Raw genomic sequence first — 26498 nt, 5'->3', positions numbered from 1 at the left:
TCTGAGGAGACTTTTCTGTAGCCCTCCACCTTCCCTTCACTCTGGGACCCCCAGCACCCAGGGCTCTGTGTTCACAAGTGCCATGATGGGCAAAGAGAACCCAGTTGTCACCTCTGAACCCCCTTTCTCCTCCTCCTCACTCAAGGCCTTGAGCCAGCCTCTTGTGAATGAGGCCTCTCCTCATGGTCCAGTATCACCTGTCAGCCCAAGTCCAGTGCAGACACAGGACATGTCAGTCTGATAGACTTGGCAGTCTATTTGCTGTCCTCTATAGCAGGACAAAATTAGCATCATTAAACCCTTTCTGCCAAGGGAATTGCTATCACATTCTTTCTCTTTGTGATGGGGAGGTGATGTATATCAGTGGTCCCCAACCTTTTTTGGGCCATGGACCAATTTAATGTCAGAAAATATTTTCACGGACTGCCTTTAGGGTGGAACAGATAAATGTATCACGTGACCAAGACAAGCATCAAGAGTGAGTCTTAGACGGATGTAACAGAGGAAATCTGGTCATTTTTTAAAAATAAAACATTGTTCAGACTTAAATATAAATAAAACGGAAATAGTGTAAGTTATTTATTCTTTCTCTGCGGACCGGTACCAAATGGCCCACAGACCGGTACCGGTCCACAGCCCAAGGGCTGGGGACCACTGATGTATATGAATGATGAAAGCCAGTTATGAGCAATGACAAGCAAATGCTGTGTCCCAGAGCAGAACGCCCTCTGCAGATAAGAAAGACACATTCCAACCACCTTTTGGTTCATTCAGCTCCCTCCTTGTCCCTCCTCATTGACTGCAGGGCTAGACAACGAAGGCTTCAGGCACCCCGCTTCTGTGTCCAGCAGTGAGGGCTAGGCTCTCTCTTGTGCCTCCTTCCTGTCCAGGGCTAGGCCCAGAGGACAGGATACCTCACCTGTGGGCCCCTTGTGTCTGCCTATGAAGCAGCTCTAAGATGTGTACCAGTCAAGGCTCATGTGTGCTAATGTCCTGCAAGGTGAAAGCCCAGAATAAGCCCTCTCATTGGGGCCGGCAGAGCCTCAGGAGGAGTGGGAGCCTCATGACTCACCCTGGGAGGACAGGTTCACAGTGTAGCTAGAGGAAAGCATGGGTGAGCTACTACATCACTTTAAGGAGTGACTGCACATCTCCGGTGGGACCCACAGGGACCACCAGTGCTGTCCCTACTGATGTGCACAGGGTGAGCGTAGAGGAGCCTTCAGCCCAATAGCAAGTGCTCAGCAAGGAGCCTCCATGGGTGTTCTCTGTCACATCACACAGGAAGGAGCTTAGCGGGGAGATTAAAGCCCTGGAGCTCAGTTTGCTTTGAGGCAGTTAAACTGTTTTACCAAAAGTTACAGAAAACCCTGGATTCTGGGTGATGGGAAGAGAACAAAGCTGTTTAAAAGGCGGCCCCCTGGATTCTGAAGAGATGAGGTTTGCTTCTCCAGGCTCCTCACAGCTGTGAGTCTGGCCATTGTTACCCAAATACACTAGAGTGATTTTCAAGTAATAAGTCGGGAAAAACCTAACTTTGAGTTTTGTTACTTTTTCACATGTTCTTCCTCCCTTGCATTTAGATAAAGAGCATTTCATCCTATAGCAGAACAGATGTTTGGTCCCACTAATTTTCATTTCTAATTAATTCCATAACATTAAATCACAAATGTTATCTGTAACTTTCTACTCTGAGATGCTTTTTCTGTGTTTAGATTTCCTTCTGCTATTTCTCCTTTAAATGTAGTTACTGTGGCTGTCAGTGCCGCATGCATGTGCTCAGCTGGTTTGTGTTTCACGTGTGAACTGTACTCCATGTTGCACAGCAGTCTTCATGTTCCTGCCGACTCACATGCTAAGGTCCATGGGGCCTAAACAGTCCTGGGTGACTGAGGGAGGGTGGGGACAGGTGGATGCTCCTTGGGATGGCCACCCTCTGCCCTCACCCCACCAGGCTTGCAGTGTCAGGCATTGTCTTTTTTCTTAAGTTGATGCTCATTGAGTAAAAGTATCAGATGGTCTTGTTTCAGTTTAATTTTTTTATGCTGGTAGAAACTGGCCCTGGGTTCACACATTGTTGCATGTTTGGTGTTTCAGATCCAAAGGACATTGCCTGCTCTTCTACCCTGCTGGCGGTAAGGACTCACTCTCCGCTTCTTGTGTCTTCTTGGATGGTGTGTTGTCTACCAGGTGTCTGATGGCTGTCACCAGACTGGTCCTGTCTGTGCAGTGTCAGTGGGTAACAAAGAATGAACAAAGGGTACTGGTAGCTTTAGGTCCTGACCAGTTTGCTCAGTAGATAGAGCATCAGCACAGTGTGTAGACATCCTCGGTTCTATTCCCAGTTAGGGCACATATGAGAAGCGACCATCTGCTTCTCTACCCCTTCCTCTCTCCCTTCTTTCTCTCTTCTCCTCTCGCAGCCAGTGGCTCTATTAGTTCAAACGTTGGCCCTGGGCACTGAAGTTAGGTTGGTTGATTCAAGCATTAGCCCCAGACAGGGGTTACCAGACAGATCCCAGTGAGGGAGAGAGAAGCATGCAGGAATGCTCCCCTCCTCTCACTTAAAAAAAATTAACACAAAGGAAAACCTAGGAACAGATGGCTTCCCTGGTGATTTTTTCAAACATTTAAGGAAAAATTAATACCAATTATTAGCATACTCTTCCAAAATATAAAAAAGAATACTTTCCACTTATTCTATGAGGTATTATCCTAATAACAAAGAAAACAAAGTCATCACGAGAAAAGAAAATTTGACCAATATCTCCTATAATCATAGACATAAAACTCCTCAACAAAATACTAGCAATCCTAATTCAACAACATATAAAAAGGATTATTCGCCATGATCACATGGGATTTATCTGAGGAACACATAATCGGTTTAATATGTCAAAATCTATTAATGTAACCTACCATACAAATAAAGGACAAAAACCATGTGATCGTTCTCAGTAGATGCTGACAAAAGCATCTGACAAAACTCAACAACTAGGTCTAGAAGGGAAGTCCCTCATCTAGACAAAAGGTATCTATGAACCCCACAGCTAACATCACACTTGATAGTGAAAGACTTCCCCCCTAAGATTGGAATAAAACAAAAGTGCTGCTCTTGCCATTGCCATTGACATCACATATGAGGTTCTTTCTAGCCAGTGCAATTAGACTAGAAAATAAAATAAAAGGCAGGCATATGGATGAGAAGCAATAAAAATAGCTCTGTTTGCAGAGGACACAATCTGGTATATAGAAAATCAAGTAGTCCACAAAAAAAAAAAATTAGAGCTAATTAACAAGTTAGCAAGTTTGTATGATAAAACACAGAAATCAGTTGTATTTCTATACGTTAAGAAGGAACAGTCTGAAAATGAAATTAAGAAAACAGTCGCGTTTATTATAGCATCAAAAGAATAAAACAGGAATAAATTTTACTAAGGAAGTACAAGACTTATACACTGAAAACTAGAAAACTTTTTGAAAGAAATTAAAGAAGACTTAATAAAATGAAAGGATATCTCATACTCACTGATTGAAAAATGTAATATTATTAAGATGCAATATTTCCTAATTTGACTACAAAGTAGTCAAATACAATGTGTATCAAAACCCTAGCTGGTTTTTTGACAGAAATTGACAAACTGATCCTAAAATTCTTGTGGAAATTTAAGGGATCTGGAATAGCAAAACAATCTTTAAAAAGAACAAAGCTGGAGGAATCACACTTCCCTAGTTAAAAATTCACTACAAAGCTAGGGTAATTGAGATTCTGTGTTACCACCATAAGGATAATTATATAAACCAATGAGCTAGACCTAAGAGTCCAGAGTAAACATTCTCATAAAGGTTGATTGATTCAGCAAGGGTGCCAAGACCATTCATTGGGGAAAAGATAATCTTTTCAACACATGGTGCTGGGACAACTGGATATCTGAATGCAAGGAATGTATTTAAACCTCTTCTTCACAGACTACACAAAAATTGTAATTGGCAAACACTTAAATGTGAAAGCTAAAACTGTAAAACTCTTAGAAAAAAATATAGGAGTATATTTTAATGACCTCAGATTAGGCAAAACCTTCTTAGATATGTTACCAAAAAGCACAAGGAGTGGAAGACAAATAAACAAATTAGACTTAATCTAAATTTAAAACTTTTATGCTTCGAAGTGCTCATCAAAAAAGTGAAAAGACATCCCATAGAGAAGAGAAAATATTTCTAAATCACATATCTGATAAGGGACTTGTATCTAGACTATATTTAAAAACTCTTACAACTCAGTAATAAAAGGACAATCCAGTTTTAGAAGAAAAATGGGCAAAGGCTCTGAATAGGTATTTCTCTAAAGGATATACAAACCACCAATAAACACATGAAAAACTCTTCAATATCTTAGCCATCCGGAAAATGTAATCAAAACCTTGTGATAGGCCCTGGCCGGTTGGCTCAGCGGTAGAGCGTCAGCCTAGCGTGCGGAGGACCCGGGTTCGATTCCCAGCCAGGGCACATAGGAGAAGCGCCCATTTGCTTCTCCACCCCTCCGCCGCGCCTTCCTCTCTGTCTCTCTCTTCCCCTCCCGCAGCCAGGGCTCCATTGGAGCAAAGATGGCCCGGGCGCTGGGGATGGTTCCTTGGCCTCTGCCCCAGGCGCTAGAGTGGCTGGCTCTGGTCGCGACAGAGTGACGCTCCGGAGGGGCAGAGCATCGCCCCCTGGTGGGCAGAGCGTCCAGGGGCGTGCCGGGTGGATCCTAGTCGGGCGCATGCGGGAGTCTGTCTGACTGTCTCTCCCCGTTTCCAGCTTCAGAAAAATACAAAAAAAAAAAAAAAGAAGAAAAGAAAAAGAAAAACTGTAGAGTCAGAAAGTAGACTAGAGGTTACCAGAGGTCAAGAGTGGACATGAACAGGAGGAATGATTGCTAAGAGGGATGGAGTTTCTTTTTGAAGGATGATGAAAATGTTCTCTTTGATTGTGATGGTCACTCAATTCTGTGAATGAAAACCACTGAATTCTGTACCTTGGTCTTGTTCTCACCTTCTATTATCTGAGGTTCTGGAACCTTGAGATTGTACTGATTAGACTTTGTTTTATTGAATCATTTGTCTTTTTCCCCTTGGTAGCTATTAATATTTCGTGAAGATAGTATCAATGCCACAGTGAAGTGAGGTGTAATTTCTGACTGTTGATTCAGTAATTGCTCTAATGAAATGTTTTTCTCCCAGCATGCAAAAAGCTATGAGAATGGCATGCACAGGTTCCGAGTGCAGAAGCCAGCCTTGCCCAATGAGAAGAAGCTTCTGGTGAGCCACACATGATGCCACTCAGGAGGAAGTCACAGTCGCTGCCCCAGGGATGTCTGTCACAAATATACAGGGTCCTTACAAAATTGGGGCTCCTATTGTTTCAGTAAAACTTGAATTTACCCCCGATAGATTTCTCTGGATAGCAGGCTAAGCTTACTTTAAATGTTTAAATTAAATACGAAAGTCATTCACTCATTCAACAAGTATTGGCAGCAGCATTCCATGTCACAGGCACTGCTCCAGGTCAGGCTGTGCCGTGAGCATCAATGCTATGTCTTGATCCCGTGGAACGCCTATTCTGGGGGCCGAGATGGGGTACAGACAGAAAACACACTTTCTACAGCAGCGAAATGCCAGGAAGACAGAGCCCGCTGAGAGAGGGGCAGGTGGACACTAGTACAGATCTGGTCTTGGCAGCTGTCCCTAAACAGGTGGCACTGGGTAGAGCTCTGAAGACAGTGAGGAGCAAGTCTGTGCGTGCCTGAGCCGTGAGGGGCTCAGGCAGAGGGAGCTCAGGGCAGGCTGGGAGTATGAGTCAGGACCAAGACATAACATAAAAAGCCATCTTTCAGCCCTCTACCCTTTCACTCTGCATTTTACAGAAGAGGAAACTGAGGCACAGAGATGCTGAGTTCCTGCCTGGTCCCCCTAAGAAGTGGGGAGACCTTGTTGCATCCCAGTGGTCCCCACCAGTGCCTGGGTCTTCACCTCCCTCCTTTTCAGGGTGCTTCCTAGAAGTTCTTCATCACTTCTGCTCCACTGACCACACTGAGGCACAGGCCATTTTAGATTTGGTTTGAAGTGCTCAAATTGCAAGCTGTTTTCTGTTTAAATCAAATAGCTTAGAGGATAAATGCACTAAACAAGCTTCTTCCTGTTTTCCTTTACTGCCCAAGGGAATTTATTTGCGGTGGTTGAAATAATGAAAGAATGAAAAAAATGTCTCGTGTATCTTGTTCCTTGGATTTTAGGGAGAATATAGGTAGTGATTAAGTCAACTGAAATGCATTAAAATCTCTGCTTATTTCTGAGTTTATGTTAAAAAAAATCAAGTGTCTTGGTTTGGGCTGCCATTATACTGCAGAGTGACTGTCCTAAACAACAAACATTTGTTTCTCACATTTCAAACACTTATTTCTGGAGTTTGGGAAATTGAAGGTCAAGGTGCCAACAAATATGGTGTCTGGTGAGGGCTACTCCCTGGCTCATAGATGGCCAGGGAGGACAGGGGGAGCAGCGATCTGTCCAGTGTCTCTTCTTATTAAGGACACTAACCCCACCAAGCAGCCAATAAACACTTAAAAAATATGCAACTAGGAGTTGATGCTTCTCATCTCTCTCCTTTCCTGTCTGTCTCTCGCAAAACAAAAAATAAACAAACAAACCCAGAAGGCTGGGTCTCTGGCTTTGAATCAGCCCTGCAGTCCCTGAGGTACTTTATAGAACAGAGAAGGGCCCAGGGTGGTGACAGGAGTGCCACCAGGTAGGTCCTGAGCCGGACCTGCAGTAACTACTCTCTAAGTCAGAGGCCTCTTCTTCTGACTGAGCAGAATCTTTTCACTTTATTTTTTTTTCTCTTTATCTGGCTGCTTTCTACCCTCTGGTCAGCCTACTTAGTGTTTTTTTCAAAACTGTGGAGTTTTGCAATTCTCAGCCCGGACTGTACTCTGGGCTACCTGGGGCCTGCCCCAGGGACCATTCTAATTGATCCAGGTACGCCCTGTGCACAGGAACCACTAAGTGTCCCAGGAGGCTCTGGTGCTCAGCCAGGGCTGAGAACTTTTGACTTGATCTCCTAAACTGGGCAGCTAGCATAATTCATGAGAGGAACGTTTATTTCCAAGCTCAAATGGTAGCTCTCTGTTTTCATGTTAGTATGGAACGGGCGTTAGGAAGACGGTATGCTTTCACACTGGGGCTTGTCATCTTCCTGCCGAAACGTCAGAGCACGCAGGAAACGTGAGCATGCTTACCCAGCCACCGGCCTCAGTGCCCGACAGGCACTGGCTGAGCATGCGCCAACTGCTGCTGCCGTCGCCTGCCACCCAGCTGTCCAGATTGCTGATGTTCACCAGGAGAGAATTCTAAATATTGAGAGGTGAACACGGCAGCACATTACCATTTTCTTTTGTTTTAATTTTAATTAACTGCATTTTTTTTATCCAACTGGCACAGGCTGTCGTGAGATAACTACAATACAAGCTGTTTGATTTTGTGGGAAATCTGAAATACAGAGAAATAAGTTTTTTAAGTTCTTGGACTTCCTAGTTCGCTCACAAGGAATAGTTTTAAATTATCTTGCTCTGACTTGGAATCCCACCCCGTGTTGGGAACCACTGTTGTTTGCTTTAATAATGCAAATTTGTCCTTTAGGAATGCCCAAAATCAAAATTTAAGAAATATCAGAATTGGTTTATAAATTTTAAAATAATGTTTCTGATGTATGTCCATTATGAACTCTTTAAAAACTGCAGGAGCATATAAAAAATTTATTGATATTTTCATAAAAATTACATGTAATTTCACCACTTGGTGATAACCATTGCCAGTTTAGAATTTAAATTTTCTTTCTATAAATCCATTCTGTAGCTACCTAGTTATATATGTATATATTTAAACATACATAAATATACATACTATGTGCATATATTTTTTGAGCTCATGACGAACATGCAGTTTTGAATGATGTTTTATCATTTAATGTTTCAAGCACTTTTCCATGTCATTAAAATCTACCTTTTTTTTTTTTTTTTACAACTGCAAGATATTTATCATTAATATCGACAGACTTTACCAATTTTCCTGAATGGTGATGTGACATTTATTTTATTGCATAAGTAGCTTTTCATTGTTCAAATTATTTTTTACAAATAGATTGCTAGAATTGCTAGGTCAGAGGGTTTTGCACATTTAGTCAGTATTTCCTAAGAACACATGAAAGCTAATGGTTATAAAGTGATGACTGTAGTGGGGACATTCTCCAAGACATCCCCAAGACTTTCACTAGAACCCTTAGTCACTGGGAATTTGGGCCTCTCTTCAACCAGGTGGACTGGTAACCTTTTCTTTTGCCTTTTCAATGGGACTCGTCTCCAGGACGCAGAGATGCAGTGCTTGCTGCTGTCAGACGGGAAGCGGGCTGTCCATCAGAACCACGTCGTCATTCTCCCGGCGGACGGTGGGAGCAGCATGGCTGCCATCAGCTTCACGGGGGCCTTGAAAATCCCCGTGAGTACACGTGCCTGGCAAGACTTCCGAAAAGGGAGCATTTGTGCACACTGTGGAAAGAAACTGACCTTTTGCTTACTAAGCTTAGAAAAAGCAACTCGTGACTGTGTAACACACAGGTCAGAAATCCACAGCAGAGACCGATCCAAGAAGGCAGCCTCAGCCCTGAGCAGGGCTGCAGTACTCTGAATGCCTTACTCTCACTGTCTTAAAATTTTTTGAAATTAGTTGTCTCCATTTAGAAATTCAGAAATTTCATAGACAAAGTAAGCCTCTCCTTGTCACTTGAAAAACCAGTAACTGGTTCCACTGGGCTTCCGCTGCCCTGTGGCACTGTCCCTCCCCAGTGCACCCCCTGCTGGCCCCTGGGAGCACCAACACAGTGCAGGGTGAAGCTGCTCAACTCTTTTCACCCATTACTGGTGCTGACTGTGGGCAGACAGGCATCCTCAGTACCTGCTGGTGGGCACTTGTATATGACCAGGATGTGGAGGAGATTCAGGTTGGGGGCAGTGTGCAATGGAGAGGTTTCTTGCTGCCTCAGATTCCTCTTGTATTAAATTCATGAGTTCCCTCAGCAGAGAATCCGGGTGCTGTCACAGGATGTGTAAAGCTGCTTTCCTCTAACATGCTGGGTAGAGAGGCAGTGAGGGCAAAGGGCAAGAACAGAAGCAGCCAAGGAAGGGGGAGAACAGACCCACCATGTGGGCTATGATGGCCGGGCCTTGTGCACCGCTCTGAGAAACACCTGGGTTCCTGCCCTTGGGTGCTTGTACTCAGGAACAAGCATGGATCTCACACAGACAAGACCAACCTTGCTGATGTTCTTCATCTTGAGGTGGTGGCTGTCCTGTGCAACACAGCATGGGGAGAGGAGGAAGGGACTCATTATCTTCGTGTGGTCCAATTTCTCACTCAGATTTCCCAAGTGGTATCTGGAATCGTTGTCTCACAAGTACCAGCTCTTTCTAAAAGTAGACTTAAAGTGGACCACAAACAAGCATTTATTTCACAGTACTGTAGCTTCAAACTCCAAAGCTTAATTCCTTGTTAAGATCAGCATTTCTCTTCTGGGTCTTTTCCCATTACCCACAGTTTGTTTAATCACAGGCAGAGTGCAGCAGCCTGCATCACTCACAGAATGGGCAGAATGGTTTCTGCATGTTTCTAGTCACTGTGTGATTTGGGGTGTCTTTGGTTTCAGAGGAGAAAGAAACAGCCATTAATACTCAGTGACTAGCCTGACCAGGCGGTGGTGCAGTGAATAGAGCATCGGACTAGGACGCAGAGGACCCAGGTTCGAAACCCCAAGATCAATGGCTTGAGTGCGGGCTCATCTGGCTTGAGCACAGGCTTACCAGCTTGAGCGTAGGGTCACTGGCTTAAGAAAGGGGTCACTCACTCTGCTGTAGCCCCCCAGTCAAGGCACATATGAGAAGGCAATCAATGAATAGCTAAGGTGCTGCAACAAAGAACTGATGCTTCGCATCTCTCTCCCTTCCTGTCTGTCTGTCCCTATCTGTCCCTCTCTCCATCTCTCTCTCTCACACACACATAAAAAAGAAAACACTCAGTGACTATACAATTCTCCTCTCTGTCCTGGACTCCTTTAATAGCTAAGTTTTCAGAGTAATGTAGTGTGAGAATCACAACAGTATGTATTTTTACTGACTAAGCTGATTAAAGACATGATTTTCTGTCTTAAAGAATAGCCATGTGCTGTAACAGTCTGCTTCTGGGCAGTTGTCCCTTGATCCCACCTCCTAGGCTGCACTGTACAGCCACATGTACCCTCTCTCCCTGCCCACCTGGAGGGGCTAAAACCAGACCAAAACTGTGGGCATTTTTATGGAAGTCAGGAAATTTGTGATTCTGTTGCACATTTAAATGAACGTGGTGGGTACACCTCTGGGATTAGCAGGCTCTCTCTCTTTCAGGGTGTGGTCGAGTTCTCCTTGTGTCTGCTGTTTGCAAAGCTGGTCAGCTATACTTTCCTCTTCTGGCTTCCTCTCTACATCACAAATGTCAGTGAGTACCTGTTGCTGGAAGCACAGAGTCAGGTTCTGTGTAATGGCTGTAATCCGATCTCCCTTTATCTGCTGGTTCCATAGACTTGGAAAGAAGAAGCATGGATGATGCATGATGGTGTGAGACACACTTTTGAATCCAACATGATTAGTGGAAATGTATAGACAAAAAAGGAATTGGGCTGGGCACATTTTGTTGCCATAGTGATAGCCTTCATAGGGTTGACATGTCACATCCTGACTGGCTGCCACTTCCGTGGCACTCTTCCTCTTCTGGGGTAGCCTGCATTTAAATCTAGGCTCCATCGGACTTTGGGTCATAGCAGCTGGTGAGCAGGAGCGGAGGCCCTGGGGACCTGAAATAATAAATGCTTAATAATCTGACCTAGAAATTGCTTCCTGGGGATGAGCTCTAATATGAGGGAAGAGCAGACAACTTGTCTTATTTCCAGAGTCCAACAAGGCCAAAGCTATACGTTGTGACAGAACATACCAGCTCAGTGGTTGTGTGCACTCCTGTACTGTGTGTGTGACCACCACAGAAAGGACAAGAAGAGGGTCCACAAGTTCTTTAAAAAAAAGATCCTTAAGTCCAGGGGCTGCAACCTCAGCTGAAAGGAGATAGGGATGGGCAGAATGGGGGATGGGCAGGTGGGGGATGGAGGATGGGCAGAATGGGCAGGATGGGGGATGGTCAAGGAGGGCTCCAAGTTTCTGGGTGTCCCTCTGAGACAGGGGTTCCGGTGAATGTGGCAAAGAGGAGAAATCTGGGATGCGGGTTTGCAGAATACAGATGCCATGTTCCCAGCAGCATCTTAAGGACAAGCTGAGACGGACAGGAGCCTGAGGCAACAGGGCTGAATTTCATGCAGATAAAGGTTGAGACAGCCCTGGCCGGTTGGCTCAGCGGTAGAGCGTCGGCCTAGCGTGAGGAGGACCCGGGTTCGATTCCCAGCCAGGGCACACAGGAGAAGCGCCCATTTGCTTCTCCACCCCTCCGCCGCGCTTTCCTCTCTGTCTCTCTCTTCCCCTCCCGCAGCCAAGGCTCCATTGGAGCAAAGATGGCCCAGGCGCTGGGGATGGCTCTGTGGCCTCTGCCTCAGGCGCTAGAGTGGCTCTGGTTGCAACATGGCGACGCCCAGGATGGGCAGAGCATCGCCCCCTGGTGGGCAGAGCGTCGCCCCTGGTGGGCGTGCCGGGTGGATCCCGGTTGGGCGCATGCGGGAGTCTGTCTGACTGTCTCTCCCTCTTTCCAGCTTCAGAAAAATGAAAAAAAAAAAAAAAAAAAAAAGTTGAGACAGCAAGAGGACGGGCATGTTAGCAGGGACTGGGTCTGTGAGAGGGCAGGGAGGGAGGACAGGAAAGAGCTCCAGGGTTACTTCTCTCTCTAGCAGCGCCACTTCTGTCCTGTGCTGCAAGGAATTCTGGCAACACTGAACCAAAGTGGGGGGAGAGTTACTAATTAGACTTAACAGGACCAGTCCTCATTTGGGGGGTTAACAGTGTTTAGTTTTCATCTTCTGTGGGTCTGCCCATGTGGCGGACAGCTAGTTTTCTTTGAATCTGGAGTTAACTAGTTGCTTCTTGCTTATGAAACTAAAGGATGTTGTGTGAGGCTCTTCCTCACAGTGACACTGTCATTTTAACACTGTCATTTTAACAGATCACCTGGATGCTAAGAAGGCAGGGGAGCTGTCCACCTTGTTTGACGTGGGTGGGATCTTTGGTGAGTTCATCAGTCCATCACCACCTGCTCTACTGCCATAAAAACAACAGCACATAGACACCTGGGATCTCTTAGAATTGACTTATTATTGAAAGGAAAATGTGTCCCCTAAGATGTATCACCTGAGTGTACGTATCCCCTCCTGCATCCTGGGCCCCGACTTTGAACGTGAACTAGCACTTTGTCAGAAACAGGTGCGCGTGATAGGCAACAGACTGATGTTAGTACTCTTTGGGCCAGCCTAAAACCAGACCCCAAGACTCCTTCATTGTCTCACTGGGAGGTGTCCTTCGGGTCACTCATGTCTGACCACAAGTACATAGGCCTGTACGGGTCAGGCATTGCCTAGGCAGCTTCCTGCTATTGGGGAGTGAAAGGGGACTTGGGAAAGGACGTCATTGTCTTCTTGCTGCTGTAACTATATTCTGCCTTCTCTCTATGGGCCCTGCCCAGGGAGGTAAGCACCTCAGGACCCACCCCTCTGCATTGTAGGTGGGATCCTGGCAGGTGTCATCTCAGACCGACTGGAGAAGAGGGCCTCCACCTGTGGACTGATGCTGCTGCTCGCAGCCCCCACGGTGAGCCTGACCCCTACCTCTGCCTCTGGGAACAGCCACCCTCTGTCTTCCCCACCAGCAAACATTCTCCTGCCTGGACAAGGCTCTCTCCATTCATGGCTTTTGGTTTCTGTGTATTGCCTATCACCTCAGAACCTTCCTCAGCAAACCCTGTGGGCCTGCAAAGCCTCAGCTTCCCTAGCCCGCCTTGGCCCGGCCTCCCCCACCCCACTGCACATCAGGGCCCTCCCTGCTCCCTCCCCCAAGATTCCCACTGATTCTTCAGGATCCCTGAAGCCATCCCAATCTTCCTGTCAGTGCTGACTCCAGCCAGACATTCTCATGGGGTTGTACTGCTCTTTAAGTATTCAGTAGTGCATGACCTTGGGCAAGTGACTTTCCCTCTCTGTGACTCAGTTCTTTATCTACAAAATAAGAATGATGGTAGCAGCACCTCACATTACCAATGTGAGGATTAAATGAAAGATATCATTACTGTTTTTATAATAATATTACATATAATATTATTATTTATCCACTTACATTGTGGTTATTTTGCCGTGTGCCACTCCACTGGGCTGTGATTGTCCCCAGAACAAGGTCTAATTTTCACTCACTTTGAGGTAGTGGATACAGCCCAACACAGACACTCAAAAGAATCTTTACTGAGGAAGTGACTGCCTGTGGCCCCCATGCCTCAGGGCTCCCTCTTCCCCATGCAGCTGTTGGGGCCAACAGCTTGAGGGGGAACCAGTTAGACTCAGGGAGAACTACCCCAATTCAGTCCTTCTGCCCCAGGAGCTCAGAGTGGGAGGCACCGCAGGGTCCCCGCACTCAGCAAGCGCCTTCAGGGCCCGGGTATCTGGGACAAGACCAGTGGCTTCTGTGCCGGGCACTCCACAGACACCTGTCTCCAGCCCGCCTGTCGCCTGCCCAGGAAGCACAGTGTTGTTCTGTATTAGGGCCGTGCCCTCTCTGGTTGGCTGCCTGAGAATCACCTGCCTGGCTATTCGTTAGCACAGATTCCTGGGCAACCTTTCAGCTAATGGTAGCAAACCACTGCTGTTACCCCATTTTCACTGTTCACAGCTCTACATATTCTCCACCATCAGCAAGATGGGCCTGGAAGCCACCGTAGGTGAGTCCACAGGCCTTCCTTTTCTCTCACACACAGTTCTTGACCACAACACTTGGTGAAATGAAATGAAAAATTAACAAAGGAGCATTTGAGTGGTGTAACGAGCCTGTGGTGTGGTTAACACAGTCCCCATGTCCCTCTTTGAGTGGGGCTGTGGGAGAGGCCCGTGAGGACACCTGTTCCCAGGCACAAGGCCTGACCGTCTACACATTTGAAAGGTAGTGTGGGATGGTGCAGGCCACCTGGCCTGGGGCAGTGACAGGCCTTGGGTGCCCAGTGGCAAGGAGCCACTCACAGAAGCCAGATGTCATCCGGGAGATAGCAGGCTGCACCCTGGCAGGTGAGAGCAAGCAGGAACAGGGCAGGACAGGTTCACAGCCCATCTTCTCGGCTGGTTCCTGTCAGCCACCATTCTGGAAACAGTTGTGTAACCTTGGAGGACTGTTTTTAACTTCCCACACTATTAATGTATGGCTCTAACACTTAGAAATATTGATTCCATCCTAACAAGCCGGCAGTGGGACTGGAAGGGGTGGCGGTTGTGTGTGATTCCAGTTACCCAGAGGCAGGTGGCTGATGGGCAGGTATCACCAAGTTTCCTGCTACCCCTGGGCCCAAAAGCTTCTGCACAGAGGAATGTGAACTAGAAGGTTGGTTTAGGAGAGTAACTGCCTTTCGGAAGTAGACAGTGTCATCCTGCCTCAGGGACCTCTGCTGAGCTGCAGCTGGGTTCCCTTGGGGGCTGCCATCAGCACTGCGGGTGCAGAAAGGAAGTCCCTTCAGCTGCAGATAAGGCTGTGACTGGTGGTAGACAACACAGACGACAGGGAGCACTTGCTGCCCCAGGTCCTATGTGTACCTGGTGCACTGGGTCCTCACCCCCCTCCCTGCGTCAGCAGCTGCTGTCCACTGAGGAGGAGGAGGAATGGAGTTCCAGGTCCGAACCCAGCCTGACTCTTGACAAAGCATGGCTGACTTACAAAACACGACTCAAGTATAAAAGACAACATTTATGATGATAGCCCTGGCAGTTACCCCTCAGGATGTGAGCCAAGACCCCTTCCTCACATCAGGGTGCCTACCTAGGGGGTTGCTGAGACCATGGGGATTCTCCCGGGCACCTGTCCTGCTCACTGACTCCTCTGGTTTCTGCTTCCCATAGCCATGCTGCTCCTCAGCGGGGTGCTGGTCAGCGGGCCGTACGCACTCATCACCACCGCTGTCTCCGCCGACCTGGTGAGTGGCCACGCCTCTCAGAGCAGAGTGTGGTTGGGGGCAAGTGCTGGCCATGGTGGTCACCCCCTCTCTATTCATGACAATGATGGTCTCTAGTAGTACGATGATGTATTTATAGAAGCATCTTTTTTTAAAAAAAAAGATGACCAGTATCCTTTTAAGAGTTTTCTAAGCAAATAAGGGGAGATGGTAGCCCCCATTCTATAGACGAGGGGGCTGAGGTGAGATGGAGGGACTCATCTGAGGCCAGGGATCTGGCTCGCCCCCCTGTGCTGTCCTTGCAGTCCCCAGGAGCTTGTGTCCCTGCACTCCAGAGCCTGCCCTGTGGCAGTGAGGTCAGCTCCTCCCCTGTGGCCAGCCCAGCTGGGTGCCCACTCTCTGTCCCAGCCTCTGCTCCTGTGGGGACGGCAGATGAGCCAGGCAGGGCCCTCACCCTGGGAGGACACATTCCAGAGAGGAAGCTGCTGTGGTAAAGAAATAGTTACTGTGAAAGATGGTGAATGTCAGCGCCAAGCTGGCAGGAACCACCCATGGCCTCAGGGTCCACAGGAACTACTGTCCCTTCTTCCTGGAAGAGGGGGTGCTGACAAAGGGACAGGTGACTTCTGATCACAGAGACCCCAGGTCAACTCCAGGGGAGACAGGCCATTCTCACTTACCCAACACAAAGGACAAATATGTCACACAGTAGTCACATGTAGACCCCTGAAGGGAGCAGCACAAAACCCCTTTTAATAAATAGTTCCCATGTATAAATGGGGAGGGGAGGCATCTTTCATACAGAAGAATTTATGTAGACACTTTGCAACCCAGGAGGAAGCGAACCCCCATTCCTTAGGTGTGGGCTGTGTATACCCCCCTCCTTCCACAGAGCACAGTGTGGAAGAGGCGAGAGTGATGTGGCTCAAAGACACAGACAGACCCAACCTCTACTGGGTGGTCAAAGTCAATGCCAACAGTAATAAGTCATGTTGATGCATGTGCCCTCTTTAGTTTTCCTCCCAAAATTCATACCCCATATAATTGTGAGGAAAAACTTCAGACCAATCCCAGTAGAAGGCCATTGTACTCCTCCAAACTGTCAAGGTCTGTGGGAGACTGCAAGTTGGCAAAGCCCTTGCAGTTTGAGGCTTAGCTAAAGGCTAAGTTCTCCTCCCCACACCTCCATATTGGCTATGAAGCTGAGTATTTGCACTCATCCCAACCCCCTACTTCACTTGCTTAGTGAAGTTGCTAAAGGCTAAGTTTTTCTCCACACATGCATGTTAGCTGTGATGCTGGATTGTTTCTACTTGTCCTATCCCCCATGTCCCTCAGAGAGACTGGAGGCTGTTTTCTTTTTATTCTTTGTTTTGTGAAGATTAAGATGTTATGCAGGTTAGAGGGTTTCTGCACTTGGGAGAATTCTTGTGTTGCCTTGGAAATGTGACTTTGTTTTAATAATCTCTTTGATTTGCTAATGACTTCACTTTGCCCTATAAATAAAGGGGTAGGGGGTGGAGACTCACCTTTTGCAAGCTACTTTTTGCATTGCAAAGAGTCCTCCCAAGAGGACTTTTTGCCCTTTGAGCTTATTTTCTTAATTTCGTACCATTCCCACTCAGGACCTGGAATTACTAGCCACGCTGGTCCGCAGCAAAGGTCAATAGAAATGAGAGTGGTCCCAGAACCTGTCACAGCCAAGAAGAGCCTGAGGAAACACAATGACTAAATGCCATACGGTTTCCCAGATGGGATCCTGGGACAGAAAGAGATTAAATTAAACATTAGATAAAAAACCAATTATATCCAAATAAAGTGTAGGTGTTAGCTACTAATGCATCAATATTGGGTGGTTAATTATAACCAATGTGGCATAGCAATGTGAGATGCTAACACGGAAAGTGGGAGCAGGGCACACAGCAACTCTGCATACTGTATTTGCAAATCTTTTGTGAGTCTAGGACTATTCTTACATTGAGAGGTCACCTAAAACAAAAGCAGTTCCCCAAAAGTTTGTGCTCACAGTCAGGGTGCCTGTGCTTCTCAGCCACCTAGTGTGGCAATGCTGTTCAGAAGCCACAGCAAGCCCATTCTCCTGCAGTCCTCGTCTCTGCCCCTAGGGCCACAGCCAGGTTCCTGCCTGACACTCATCCTCCAGCAAGCAAGCGGCAGCTCTCAGCGCTATCCTGTCCTCAGCACAGTGGGAGCACCAGAGGCCCTGAGCCCACAGTCAGAGTAGAGAGGCACTGTGAGCTGGGCTTTTCTCATTCTCATCTTTGCACCAAATTGCTGACCTGCTGCACCAGGCCCATCATTGTGTTGAGAGAGTGCTTCTCAGATTGCCTTTATGAAGCATGCACATGTTCCTGTCTGCATGAGCACAGAAAATTCCAGAGGGTCTACATCAGACCCATACCAGAGGTCTGCCCCGTGAGATCAGAAGGCAGAGAATGGACTCTCACTGCCTTTCTAGACTCCAAAAAGTGTGGATTGTCAGTGATGATCACTATGCGTGTATACTGTATTTAATACACACATGTACACGTGGATGATGATCACTGTGCGTGTATACTTTATTTAATACACACATGTGAACATGGGTGATAATCACTGTGCGTGTATACTTTTTTAATACACACATGTACACATGGGTGATGATCACTGTGCGTGTATACTTTTTTTAATACATACATGTACACGTACACATTCATTTGTATAAGCTTTGATTTATTTTTGTAGCTTAGGTTTCTAAGCATGTTTACTGACTTATTTCTTTCCTTTTATTGTCCTCAGTTTGTGATTTTTTTTCCTCCAACTTTGTATGGGTAGCTTTTCGCAAACCAGAGTTCCTGCTGGTTTGTCATTTAGGACTTGTGTCCCCTATGTTGGTCTCTTAGGTCCTACCTTCTTCTTCATTCTCCCTGGCATTTGTCATTAATCAGGTTGACTTTTAGATACTGCAGAGCCATGTGACACATGTTACAGGAAGCCCCAGAAGAAACGTAGAGGTGGATACTAATGCTCTCATGGCTTAGGGACAGGACATGTCCTTTATCTTTTTATCTTCGCCATTGGTTCGTGTGGTACCTTGGTGAAGACAATTATTGTGCTGAATGTTTGTTTGTTTGTTTGGAGAGAATTCTAAGATTTCTTTAAACTAGACTATGCTAGAACAAGTATTTCTGATGATTTTTGACTATTAAAATCCCCTGAAATTTTGCCTACCTTTCCGAGGTAAGTTTGGGTGGGGATAGACTTTATTTCCTGATGGAAAAGAGCCCACATTCTGAATTGCTCTGCAGTCACTTGTATAGACCATCATGCGGAAAGCGTAAGCTTACTTCTCCCTCTGATGCTACTGAAGCATGCTTCACACTTGATTTTTTCTCTCTTCAGGGGACTCATAAAAGTCTGAAAGGAAACTCCCATGCCCTTGCCACCGTGACCGCCATCATCGACGGAACCGGGTCTGTAGGTACATGGATATTTTTAGCTCTAAAAGTTAATTGTGGTCACAGGAGAACCTCGCTGTCACGTCCTAATTAACAAACCCCACAATTCCATTTGCTTTGGTAATATTGGGATCAACTGGCCTTCTTAAGATATGAGCGGATCAAAAGTGCCTGCAAACCCAGGGGATGTGGGCATGTGAAACTGTCTAGTCTCTTTGATCGGATGGTTCCAGAGACAATATGGGCATGTGGCTGGTTAGAACTAGTGCTCATCAGTTTGAAAGAAGCCAGGTTTTCATCAAAGCCATCAGCTGTTCATCGCTATCATCTCCAGGACAGAATCTTATTTAAATGTAAATGACAGGAAAACTAATGGGTCCCAAGGCACACCAGGTTCTGAGTTCTAGCAGCCTTCTTGAGAGTCTGTGAGAAAATTCAGGACCATATTCTGAAGGACAGAAAGGCGGCAAAATATAACACCCACCCTCAGAGAAGGGCAAGTGGGAACTGGTAACTGCCCAGCCTGTTCTTAACAGCCAGTCAGAGGCTGGCGGCAGTGGACAATGTCCTTGAACTTTCTCGAGCTTCCTGGACCCTCTGACCGCTCCCTGCTGTAGCTCCTGGAGCCACCTCTGCGGCCCTCTGACTCCTTGTTGTTCAGAATTTCAGGTTCAAGCTTCTGTTATTCCCTAAAGTCATAGCAGCCCAGTTTTTGTCCTCATGTTTGGTTTCTTCATTTTGCTGGATCTAGGGGTGACTTTGAATTTGCTGGATGGTGTTAGTGATCACTTCTCTGATGTTTGTTTTAAAGTGAAGCCATTCCCTTTTGGGGTACCTCTTGGGGCATACAAGCACGTCTAGGAAAAGGAAGGTGGGTGCTCTGCCCCATGGTGTCTGTGGGCAGCACGACTCCCCTGCGTGGAGCAAGCCTGCTGTTCTCCCAGCTCACATACCCCACGGGAAACTTCCTGCAGCTGGAAGAAAGGCTGGGTCAGAAGCCAGGACTCCTGGGCCAAGCTCCATTCTAATGAACAGGGATTATGCACTGTGCCTCCTGTACGCAAAGGCCTTTGTGAGTCAGTCCAGCTCCCACTGTGAAACCTGTTGTTAGAGCTGATTGGAGCTCTGCTAACAGCACTGATTGCTGTTTAGAAAGCAAAAGATGGGGGTTCAAAAAGAAGGGACGAATGGATTAGGTGAAAAACAGTTTTCTTGATATTCTCAAAGTAAGAGGGAAGCAGAAGTACCTGGCTGAGGGGGGATCGCTGCCTCTGTTACGGGGCTGCTCTGAGCTGCATGCAAAAAACCAAAGCACAACTCAGACTGCCTTTACCCCACAGAGGACGACAGAGCCCACCTGGGCCATGTCTGACCCCTTCACTGACCCGCAGTACTTGCTGATGTGATGGGCTGCCATACCCACCCTCACAGGTCTGGCAGGGACCCGGACTCCCAGGCTCTGCCAGCACCAGTGCACAGGACCCGTGGAAACAGTCTCCATGGAAACAGCACACGCTTGTTCACCACTGCATCTCCATCACTATTTCTCTCCACAAGTGCTACTCAACTAGACAGAGCAGAGAAAGGCTTAAGGGGAAATGCACACTATTCAGCAAAAAAACCCGCTCACTAGAGAGTTTTATTAAATGTTGTAAATACTGATTTTGATGGAGGCAATAATTAATTGATTGTAACTGAGCCTGTGCCTTATCCCAATCCACAGAGCCACGTGGCCTTGATGACACCAGTTTGCCTGTTCTGTGCATTCAGGGCGTAGACTTGCATCCCCACAGAAACAGATCTTGTCACTTCTATGTGTTTTTATGCAGAGCAATTAAGTAGAGCCCTGAATTTGTTCAAGTTAATTTTTATTTTATCAAAGTAAAACATATAACTTTAGAAGCCAGATAGGCTGACACACTTGTTGTTATGCAAATGAAAGTTCCCCTTCTCCAAGTCCACTCAGCCCCTTTCTAGAAGCAGTCACTTTCTACTGTCCCTCCTGAGCTTCTTGCATTCCTGTGTTTCTTGATTCATCCGTTGTTGACATTACTGAGCCCAGAGCCTCTGCTGCAAATTCTCCAAAGATTAAGTTGCTGTTCTCCTTCCTGGGGTGGGGGGTGCATTGAAGAGGAGACAGTGCTTTATACAAGATCTCAGCCAACTCTTTTTTTCCTCCCCTGCCTCCCACCCTCCCCCACTCCCCTGCCTCCTATGAGCAGGGGGTTCCCTGGCCACCTTCTTCTAGAGCAAGAAAATTGGCACCTATGTCTGTTGTCATGTCCTTTAAATTCCATCCTTGAGACAGTGCCTTCTCTCATCTGCCCTTCTCTTTGTGGGTTTATAATTTTTAAATTCAATTGTGGTTCATTTTGTGGTGTTTCGGAAGTATAGAACAATCCACTGTGCTCACTTGAAAGTTCTTCTGAGATTTAAAAAAATGCACAGTCTCTTCTCAGGTGATAAAAGTAGTAAGTACTCCTTGTAAGCACTTGACAGAATATCAGTACGTAGAAGTAATATAGTGGGAAAGAGCCTAGTCACTCACCTGATCTCTGAGATTAAACCTCTCAGTTCATGGCCTGGTATGAATGCTTCATACTCCTCCCGTGCCAAACAGTACACCATCCACACACATATCGCAACTCAGTCCAATCTCCTGTACAGTGACTCACTAGACTGCGGCAACAGACATTCTTACCCAGGTATCTTTGGGCATTTTGAGAAATATTTGCTTTCTTTTGTTTTAATAGGTTTTTTTTGTCATTTTTGTGTCATAATTTCACACTTAAGAAAAGTTGCTAACAAGGACAAAGAATTCACACTGGGTTTGCCTTTTCCTCTCCCCCTCTCTCACACACACATTTATCACACACACATACACACACATATATTGATACACATGTCACTACATATACATATTTTTTCTGAACCACCTAAGAGTCGGTTGCAGACATGCTGCCCCTTTACCAGCCACTATGCAGTCGGTGTGTACTCCCCAAACACAAGGGACTCCCTGGCGTAACCACACTCAATGATCAGAGTCAGGAAGTTAACTGATACAGTATTAGTATCTACAAACCTCACTCAACGCTTCTCCAAATACATAACATTTTTATAGCATTCAATTCAGATTTTTATATGATAAAATTTTTAAATGGGATTATTGGATCAAAAGAATGAACATTTTATTTTTTTATTTAGAAATTAAATTTAATGGGATGACATTGGTCCATAGGAACACATAGGTTTCCAGTAAACATCTCTGTAACATTTGAACTGTTGATTGCGTGTGTGTCCATCACCCAAAGTCAAATCATTTCTCATCACCGTATATTTGTTCCTCTTTACTCCCTCCCCTACCTCCAAATTAACATTTTACTGTCAATACACATTTTAGATTTGCCTCTAGAAAAAGGTTATGCCAATCACACCCTCAGTGGTACCGAATTTAGTTAAGCTTGGTACCCCTTACCAATCTCACAGGTGAGAGTGAGCTGTGATTGTTCATGTGTCTGCTGGGCACAGGTATTTCAGATCCTCACATTCCAGACTTCCCTCACATGTGCCCACCTGCCTCATTTCAGGAGCAGCCCTAGGCCCTTTGCTGGCGGGGCTCATCTCCCCGTCCGGGTGGAACAACGTGTTCTATATGCTGATGTTTGCAGATGCTTGTGCCTTACTGGTAAGTCATCTGGTGCTTCCTTTGAGCAGCCTTTCACATGTGTCTCCGTAGTGTCAGCTGAACTCTGGTGACACCTTTCCTGTGGGCTTCCACAGCTCTCAGGAACATTGGGCCTGTGACATAGCCCAACTTCTCTAAATGCTCACAGTCCCAGACCCTTTCTCTTTGTGGTGTAAACAAAGGTCAGAAGCAGAAGCAGGTCAGTCTGTCGTTGGTGCTACAGGCAGGATGGCGGAGACGGATCCTGGCCCTGTCACCTGGCAGGCCTGGGAGACTGACTGCCCATGGTGTGTGGCCAAACCGGGTGGCCAGGCTGTCACACCCATGGGCTGACTCTTTGCAGTTCATGCCAATAGAACTACCGGGTCTCTCCCCTTCCCCCATCGAGAATTGTTTACACGGACCAGAACTTTCATCATATTTCAAAAGATCTTTGTCCTTCAGAATTGTTACCACTGTTTATAGCTTATCCCATACCCACACATAAGAAGTATTTTCTTCTTGTGTTTCTTTCTCAATGATCTGCTTTTTATAATCATAGGCTTCTTCCTACTAATACTTTCCACATTTGGGACTTAGGTAGAATTAATGTTGACAAGAGACCAGCTCAAACTCAGTGGGCTATGCTAGCTGTTGGAGGTCAAGTTTCAAATTCACTGTGATCAATTTATCTAACCCAAATGTTATTGCTGCCAGTACTGTTTTGGCATCAACATGTTCCCACCCACCGCCTCTACCACTGTAATTGTATGAACACTGCCCTGGATCAAACAAAGTAGCCAACTGCTTCTCTTCTGTAAGAAAAATACCTCTCCTCTCTAGTCTGAACTCCTATCACACATACAGGGGACTTCTAAGCTCCTCCTTGAACTTTTCTTTTTTAAAATATTTATTGATTTTAGAGAGAGAAGTGAGAGAAAGGCAGGAATCATCAATTCCTATATGTGCCTTGACCGGGCAAGCCCAGGATTTCAAACCTGCAACCTCAGCTTTCCAGGTCCATGCTTTATCCATTGCGTCACTACACATCAAGCTCTTCCTTGAACTTTTAAGTATCTAAGGAAACAAATGTTTCTGCCTTCAAGAGTTCTGAATGAGCTTGGTCCTGCACAGCTGCATGGGTTTCACAGTGTCCCTCAAAACGCTCCTCCAGCGTCCACACTGCCTTAACCTCCTGGCGCAGGGTCCCCCACAGGACATCCCTCAGGAATTTGTATCAAAGCCCCAGAGCACTGCCCACCATGGAGGGTGGTGAACTTTTCTGGGGATCTGGTGTCACACTTGGGGAAAGAAGAGAGAAACACAAAGAAAGCCAGTTAATTTGTGGCAGTTAGTCTGGACTTACAAACTGGCTCTGAGTCCTTTTAGCAAGAAAAGGGCTATGAAAGAAAAGAGTTCAACCAAGGCAGACGAGACAGCCAAAGCAGCTTGCTCCGGGTCCTGGTGGGGCATGGCTGTTCCAAGGATGACTTCTCCAGCCTCCCAGTGCCCGTGGCTGGTGAGTGCTCGCCTGGCTTTCAGTCACCTGTGCAGCTTTCCAGTCCTCCCCCTCTGTCACCATGCTTGTGGGTCACATTGTCTTTATTTTCTTTTTCCAATTCAGACATTTTATGATTGGACTCATTTCCTTTAAACATCACTTGCACTTGGAGGTCAATCAGACTAAAATTTGTCCTGACAGCCTAATTTCCAGGAGCACGTCCTCCATAGCGAGTCACAGGACTTTGTAAGCAACAGCCCTGCCTGGGGACAGGCCTCAGACTGGCTGTGCAGGTGGGGGCTCCCGCTGCTCCACTTGGGCCTTGATGTCCTTTATGTTCTGAAGATGTGTCCATGGGGCAGACCCCCTGTCTTTGCTCAGAGAGCTGCAGACAGCGGCTGCTGTGGGGGCAGGACTGGCTCTCCTCCAACAGTCAGCCTTGCTCTTGTCTTTGTTTTGGGTGCAGTTCCTGATCCGCCTCATACACAAGGAGCTGAGCTGCCTGGGGTCGCCGGCAGGGGACCAAGCTCTGTAAGTCCTCCAGGGGGCCCCTTCTACCTGTTATTAAAGTGCAGCTCTAGAATATCACTCTGGCTTATCTGCCTCCCACACCTGGCTGATCCTAAAAGAAGAAAGACAACCCAGGGGCTTCCCTTCCATCACACATCTCTAATGACTGTCTGGCATGGATGTGACTCTGGTCATCTCTCAGAATCTGAGTGAAAGCCTGGGAGGGAAATTGCCTCTGTTGCTCACTGTGAGCTTGGCTTTCTCACACAGGTGGCAGCCACAGAGCTCAGCCTGGCTGCCTACCCCCTTCCTGTCACCCTCTCCCTCTGCCCCCAAAGGCTGTGGGGTGGAGGAGGAGCTGGGCAGGAAGACCGGGCAGAGGGGAGGGAAGCTGGCTCTCCGAAAGGCTTGTGCATGGGCAGCAGGTCAGCATCTTTCCTCTGGCCACTGCTGTTTGTGTCACTGACTGCTATGTTATCCCTTGTTTCAGGTTTAAGGAACACTGACTGTGCAGTTCTGCAGAGGGAGGCTGGCCCCGTCCTTCACAAACTGTCTTTCAAGGAAAAGTTCAAATAAAGGATCCTGTGTTGAAAAAATGACTTACTTGCCTTTGCACATACACCTGGAAAAGACACAAAAGCCACTTTGAGAATTTCTGCTGCTACTTTAGACAAGTCGTGGCGCTCGGGACAGCAGTAGGAAGTGCAGTTTCCATGGCTGAGCCTGGTTCAGGGGAGTGCACACCTGGCAGGGTGCTGGGCAGCCGCTCTACTGCCACATCTGGGTGACCCAGGCTGTTGTGAGGTGCTTGGGTGCCCCTGTCTCTCAGGTATTTCTGCATAGAATGCTAGAATGGGTGAGTACTGTGCCAGCAGAGACTCCGATGTCACCAGAATGGGCCGTGTGGAAGACAGTCGCAGTATAGCAGCACAAGGGAGAAGGCAACCAGCAAAGAACCCAACTCCCAAAGGACAAGAACCTGGCAACTGTATCAAAAACAGGGACGGAACCTACAACCTTCACATCACCCGAAGTCTCTGGCACTTCCCTCTGCGCACACCAGAAAACCACAGTGAGAGGGGAGCGGCGGGGATGTCGGCTAAGCCTGCGTGGTCAGAGGCACTGGCAATGCCCCCGGAGCACCCCGGAGACTCCTGTCATCCCAGCTCCACGAGCCATGATGCTGCTGGCCCTCCACGGGGTCCTGGGGAAGACAAAGCACAAGCCAGAAAGGAGGCGCTGCTGGTGGACGGGTCCCCAGTGTAGAATTTGTTTCACTCCACCGCCCACACCTGGCACTGACCTTAGCTGCACAGCCTGGAGTGGATTTATTTATTTAGAACGTATACTGTGTTCTACAAGCTTAGCGACGTACATGGCATTTGTTATTTATTAAGACAGACTGATTGTTTTCCCTGGCCACTGTTTTCTCGGTTGTTGACTAGCAAAATCCTTATCTGCCCTTTAAAATAAAATGTGGCCTGACCTGTGGTGGCGCAGTGGATAAAGCGTCGACCTGGAAATGCTGAGGTCGCCGGTTTGAAACCCTGGGCTTGCCTGGTCAAGGCACATATGGGAGTTGATGCTTCCAGCTCCTCCCCTCTTCTCTCTCTCTGTCTCTCCTCTCTCTCCCTCTCCTCTCTAAAATGAATAATAATAATAATAATAAAAAAAAAATGTGTTTAAAAAAAAAAAAACTCCATCAGAATGTTGATTGTTCCTGCTCACATTTCCATTATTTTAGAAAAAGGAAACTTTCAAATAAAACTGTGTGTTCTCGTTTCCACAAGCGGAGACCATTTCCAGCAGTGGAGGACACCCTGCTGGAGAGTAGACCCCTGTTTGCACAGAGTCCAAGCCCTCCCCCCACTGCCACCCAAACACTGGATGTTTTGTAAGTCAGGCTATTTAAGGCATATCCCAAGATTGGCCCTTGACTGAGAAATGTCACACACAGAGGAGGAGCACAGCTGCACTTGAAATTGCACAGTGAAGTGCAATTTCTGAACTTTCTCAGACAGAGGCGTCTTCTAAGTTCACAGGTTTATAATAACACAGGTTTTCTCAGGCAGATGCTGTGTGAGGACACTCCCTGCACATTCAGAGGATGCTGCCCCTTCACAGCGGGAGGGGCAGTCTTCGGAGCATGGTCAAGGTCACTGCTGTTATTAGGGCCA

The 26498-nt window shown here is 46.9% G+C and overlaps 1 protein-coding gene across 10 annotated transcripts in view; it reads left to right on the top strand.

The window, feature by feature from the left end:
- SLC37A1 (solute carrier family 37 member 1) overlaps positions 1-24902 on the top strand; it is a 64114-nt gene extending 39212 nt beyond the window's left edge. For 9 of the 10 annotated variants that reach the window (XM_066259309.1, XM_066259307.1, XM_066259305.1 and 6 more), the window contains 12 exons: positions 2098-2135; positions 5220-5297; positions 8397-8528; positions 10466-10556; positions 12219-12281; positions 12774-12859; positions 13928-13976; positions 15139-15212; positions 18591-18669; positions 22234-22331; positions 24278-24342; positions 24812-24902. In XM_066259309.1, coding sequence (XP_066115406.1) covers positions 2098-2135; positions 5220-5297; positions 8397-8528; positions 10466-10556; positions 12219-12281; positions 12774-12859; positions 13928-13976; positions 15139-15212; positions 18591-18669; positions 22234-22331; positions 24278-24342; positions 24812-24827 — 869 coding nt within the window. In that variant the 3' untranslated portion in view covers positions 24828-24902. The remainder of the gene's footprint in view (positions 1-2097; positions 2136-5219; positions 5298-8396; positions 8529-10465; positions 10557-12218; positions 12282-12773; positions 12860-13927; positions 13977-15138; positions 15213-18590; positions 18670-22233; positions 22332-24277; positions 24343-24811) is intronic. The other variant, XM_066259311.1, reaches the window with a different exon arrangement.
- Positions 24903-26498: the final 1596 nt, after the last annotated feature.

This window comes from Saccopteryx bilineata, chromosome 2, assembly GCF_036850765.1.
Source record: "Saccopteryx bilineata isolate mSacBil1 chromosome 2, mSacBil1_pri_phased_curated, whole genome shotgun sequence".
Lineage (NCBI taxonomy): Eukaryota > Metazoa > Chordata > Mammalia > Chiroptera > Emballonuridae > Saccopteryx > Saccopteryx bilineata.
This window is presented reverse-complemented; position numbering and strand designations above follow the sequence as displayed.